At 37.7% G+C, this 5,489-nt stretch overlaps 1 protein-coding gene across 1 annotated transcript; it reads right to left on the bottom strand.

Annotated features, from left to right (window-relative positions):
- Window positions 1-609: 609 nt before the first annotated feature.
- On the bottom strand, window positions 610-4,941 carry LOC147637024 (amino acid permease 4-like). The gene is made up of 7 exons (XM_086800640.1): window positions 4,783-4,941; window positions 4,465-4,704; window positions 4,235-4,328; window positions 3,636-3,850; window positions 3,277-3,428; window positions 2,848-3,075; window positions 610-1,132 (listed from the first exon to the last, which is right to left on the bottom strand). Exons 1-7 carry the CDS (start codon window positions 4,892-4,894, stop codon window positions 704-706), a joined length of 1,470 nt encoding a protein of 489 aa, XP_086656766.1. The 5' UTR covers window positions 4,895-4,941; the 3' UTR covers window positions 610-703.
- Window positions 4,942-5,489: the final 548 nt, after the last annotated feature.

Below are 5,489 nucleotides of genomic sequence, written 5' to 3' on the forward strand. Positions count from 1 at the left end.
TCTCTCTCTCTCTCTCTCTCTCTCTCTCTCTCTCTCTCTTAACCCATTAAAGATAATTTACCCATCAAATTAGAAATTTTAATTTGCATAAATATGGAATCAATTAAAATGTGTTAACTAATGTTTAATTCTTAATTTCCTTACTGTTGTTATAGTTTTTATTCTCAAGTTTCTAAATTTTATATTTTAAAACTCTTTAATTATTCAATAATATCTTCAATGAAAATATTTTCTATTTGTGAAAAAAGAATTCCTTTTAAATAATTAGATATTAGAAATATATATTCAAGTAGAATATGGAGTTTTGATGTTTTATTCATTATGATACTATATTGAATGAAAATATTTCTATTTGTGAAAAAAGAATTCCTTTTAAATAATAAGAGATCAGTATATATATTTCATACACAATCACAATATGGAGTCTTGATATTTTATTCATTATGATACGGATGCCCAACTAAATGCATGATTCTTTAACTTTAATTATTGGAGATCATGTGATAATGTTAACAAATCAAAGTGTTCCCACATCCTTCAACCATCTTTGAATCATTTAAAGAGCGAAGTAAATTCTTCTTTTTTCTTGACAATGAATGAAAAGGAACATGGAGGAAAGAGGAATTTTGTATCTATATATGCTCACTTGAAATCATCTCACAATAATTATCAATAGGTCCCTAGTAGACAAATGTAATGATAATCATTGGTGTTCTTGGAAGGGCTTGTATGTTTTGAGGTTCTCTATCACACTTTGCATGGATCCTATAAGTGCTGCCATAGAGATGAGTAGGCAAGAGAAACTAAGTGTTTGAAGGGAAAACCACTTGAGACTCCAACTTTGTATCTTAGATTGAGAAATGTACATTTGGATGGGAAAATATACAGTGAGAGGCCAAAATGCTAAAGCACCTATTATTCCCAATATGTCATTAAAGAAGGGGAGAATCATGGCAACTAATGTGATTAAGAATACAAAAGTGGTCCTCCACACTAGCCTAAAGAGGCTAACATGGTAGACTATCCCTACGAATGGGATTCTTGTCTTGTAGACCTTATTGATCAAGGGGTTCTTGGGGAAGGAAAATGAGACCCATGCTTCAACAAATGCAAAGATGGGTTGGCAAAAGACCTACAAATAAAAGACACAAAGACTTATTAGCATCTTCAGAGATATTAAATTTTGGAAAAATGATGTTGCACATGTTGAAATAATATGATGTAATAAAATCTTTTCATGTACTTCATCAAATTTTAACTCATAAACTTTGCATACACAATACTAAGCATAGAAAGAAAAGTGCTATGAAAAACAATGCGTTAAATCCAATTTAGGAATCAAGAGGAGTGAGTGTGATAGTGAACAAGAATAGAATCCACAATTGCTTTCCAAATAAACAAGAAAAGGTGTTTATGGGATGCCCAAAAAAAACAAGAGAAGGTTTATTTTTAATTTTCCAAAGTAACAGTATTGCCTTCAATTGATTTTGGAAATCTTGTGTATCACATTATCACCATTCATAGTCACACATCTCATTTTCAAGTACTCCCCTTAGTAGAATAGCTTCCTTTGTAGCCTCATTTCTACCACATATAAATATCATGGTTCACCTTTTTGAAGTTGAAAGAACCCAAAACTAAATATATCTATATGCTTTTAATGCCCTAACCTTGGATACTCTACTTTGTCAATTTCAAGCATGCAAAGCTAATTCCCTAATCTTGGATATCCCATTTGTCAAAATTACAGCCTTTAGAGCTAGAACAAGGATAATGCCCTTCTACTGCAAGTATAATTCCACTGATGGAACTAAATTTGCTTAAGTTTTGGACAATCTTAATGGAGGTCCCGTGAAACCACCACATATCCAAGATTTCGAGGAGCAAAAACTAGTATAGACACGAAGAAAAAAATTCAATATTAAGAATACTCTCGCTTATGTAAGAACTCTCATCAAATCATTTTATTCTAGAATTTTGCATTAAGTAGGAATTTGTGCATAAAATCCTATAGTCAAAGAGGAAGTTTGAGTTACTACTTTTGAGGAGTTGGTGGCCTTTCATTTAATAAAGCTTGCAAGGATCTTACAAAACCTTTTCCATTTATAGTACTTACCACCTTTTCAATTGTCAAAATCCTTGACCTTGGCACCGAATCCATCCACACAAAGTTATACCTACCATAGCTTTGTAACATCATCTCCCATGACTTTGATCAATGTTTGTCTATTGAATCTTTTAGTGTCTACAATAAGAGTCTTTTACTGTCTACAATAAGAGAACACTAAGCCATCATCTCTTGCTTTGCTTCATATCTTGTGGGCTTGTCTAAAGAGTGGTGAAGAAGTCGAGGCATGTCTATTGAATCTTTTTTGTTTTGCCTAGTTCCTTACCATGTTTGCCCAAATAGCCATGGAGTCTCATTGAAGTCCTTTTTTATATATTCAATGTGTAATCTAGAACCCATGGACTCTCTCTCTCTCTCTCTCTCTCTCTGTACACCTATTTTTCTACTTTTTCCCTACCTGAGGTTAAAGTGAACCCATGACTTGTAGTTATAGCGTTGTTAGATTTTTGGAAGTTTGCTATGGCAACATACCCACTTTCCTATCATTTAAGTCTACTTATGGGCTCTACTTATGGCCATCTACCTAGAATTTACAACATTCCATACTTAAACTACATTAGTGGGAGTTCATTAGTGATAGTCAATCACAAACTAATGAAAAAAAGTATCGACTAGACATTCATAAGGACTCATAAACATGCATAAAGATTGACTAGGGGGTATTGAAAAAACCATGAGATAAGATGAGATCGTATAAATAGTAGAGATGAGAATGAGACCTGATATGCTCCCATGAGGTGTACGACAACAAATGCATTTGCAAGGTCAACAAGCCAATAGGGTTCATAATACCCAAAGCCTGTGAGAAGGTTCCCGGGGGCATCACTTCCAAAAGCGGCATAGCCAATACAACCACACAACATGTAAAAGATGGTGGTGGCAGAGACTCCTAAGAGGTTGGCCTTCTTCATAATTTGACTTTCTTCAGGAGGACATCGTAGTGTATCCTGCATAAATTATTGATTCCCTTAATTTCCATGTACATTGATATCATCATGTTTGTATTATTTCAAACAAAGCTAAATAAAAGATAATATCTACATCAATGGGTGGCAAAGAGTTTTATTATGCACATTAAAATCTTATGCATGAAAGAAAACCATTTACATCAAACTTTGTGCTTGATAATATAACCATTAGAGGGTTACCTGGATCTCAATGAGAATAGCAGAGTAGGAGTAGGCAAAAGCAATGTTTCCAAGGGCTTGGAAGATAGGCCAAATATGATTTGTGTTGTGAAGAAAAGAGTTATCATTGGAATAAATCAAGCCACCAAGTGTGCCATGTGAATGACCGCTCTCTGCACATGGAATCATACCACATGATAAATTCACTCTCCATAATCCACAACTAAAAGTTTTAAATGTAGCATTTTACTTTTATTTTTTTGTAAGGCTGTGTCTTTTCACATTGCTACTTTGTAAACAAAGTTGAAGTCAATAAATAAGATGAGGAAACACGCACACACACACACGCATAGAGAGAGAGAGAGAGAAAGAGAGATCACCTACGGCTTTGCCTATACCAAGCCCAATTCCAATTAAAGAATATGAAAAGGACATCACCGCTGCAACTATGGAGAGCCACCATAGCTTGCTAAAGTTAGGGATTTGTGAGAGAACAACCTCAACTGCCCCATATAGTTTCATATATGTGTAGGTAGAAGAATAACAAGGTGAATGATGTCCACGCTTGTGGAAACAATTGGACTTTTTAATGGCCCTGAAGGTAGAATTTAGAGTGAATTAAATCTCAAATGACTTTCATTTGAATCTCTCTCTCTCTCTCTCTCACACACACACACACACATTTGAATCTCTCTCTCTCTCTCTCTCTCTCTCTCTCTCACACACACACACACAGACACACACTTGTACATACACAACACGCACTTATATATGCATGCACGCTTATGGGCACACTCACTCACTCACACACACACACACACACACTTGGGCATGTGTAAGGACATGCACATGTAGAAGCAAGGTAGCTTTGAAAAAGCTACATTGTAGATGGTTCCTATAGTTTTGGTCACTTTATAATCATCTAATCATCTTGGCACTCAATGACATGGCATGTGTAAGAGGAGAGTATGACACTTACATCATGCTGATGGAGGTGGTGATAGTGTAGCCAGTTAAAATGCCGATGAAGTTGGTGAATTGTGCGAGCATACAAAACTTAGTCTGCACTTCTCCTGTCCATGGGTGCATAGGAGGCTCAGGCCATGTTAACAAGGGGGGGACACGTGCGACGCATGTGTTTTATAAAAGGGGTAGGGTAAGGGGACATTTTGGGAATTAAAATTTTACTCTTTTGGGGAGTGGACTTACCCAAGTTGGACCTGACGGCTTCCATGTAGGTGTGGTTGCGCTTCCCGGCTGAGCCATTGGTGGAGCTCGAGCGGTAGCAGTCGGCGAGGAGGAGCGAGGTGAAGTAGGTGATGAGGGCGAAGGCCAGCAGAGTGGTGGGGCCGGCCACCCAGCCCAGCTTGGCCATGCTCCACGCCAGCGACAGAACGCCGGACCCAATAACGGCCGTCACGATGTGGGCGGACGCCGTCCACAGCGTCCCTGCATGAAACCAAAACAAAATGAGCGTCTCTTGCACAGGACGTTGCTGTGCAGCAATTCACTCAAAATGGCGTTTACCTGTTCTCTTTGGCCGCCCATCATCGTCTACATTATGATCATCACCAGCGTACAGGAAGCTAGCTGGCGGTAAGCCAGCTTCAAGCTGGGCGGAGCTGCCACCCTCATCCATGGTTTTCTTTCTTGTCCCCTAAACTCTCCTACACAGGCCAATTTATATAGACGCTAGCATGGAACAGTCCTCTAGCTAGCTTTATTATTTACTTTTAACTGGAGGTTAGTCTAAGTGAAACACTTGCTCCATTCGCTTTATTATTTACTTTTAACTACTGAAGCTTAGTCTAAGTGAAACACTTGCTCTTATAAAGTGTGATATTACGGTGATCCTTAGTGCGCTACACGCGTGTGGACTGCCTTCCAGCTCGCATAATCCACGTGCGCATTTATGTAGCTTATAACGATTGCTTGGATTGTTGACACCAAGGCATATCTTCTTTTTTCCTTACATGAACCCCATGGTTGAGGAGGTCCTTTTTCCCCATGGTTGAGGAGGAAATTATCATTTCTCAGCACGCATTTTCTTTATCTTCTCTCCAAAACATAATTAAATCTTGAAATTTCTGACGAGACTTCTTCCTTCAGTGTAATTTTGAAAAGTTTTTTCCTAAAGTTGGACAAGTTCTCGGCCAAGTCGAACCTGTCCTTTCCCCAACCCTGTATTATCATCTCAACCCCTACATTTCTACAATTCTTACACCTTTTAGGCT

This window comes from Cibotium barometz, chromosome 7, assembly GCF_041138505.1.
Source record: "Cibotium barometz isolate CiBa-2024 chromosome 7, ASM4113850v1, whole genome shotgun sequence".
NCBI classification, from domain to species: domain Eukaryota; kingdom Viridiplantae; phylum Streptophyta; class Polypodiopsida; order Cyatheales; family Cibotiaceae; genus Cibotium; species Cibotium barometz.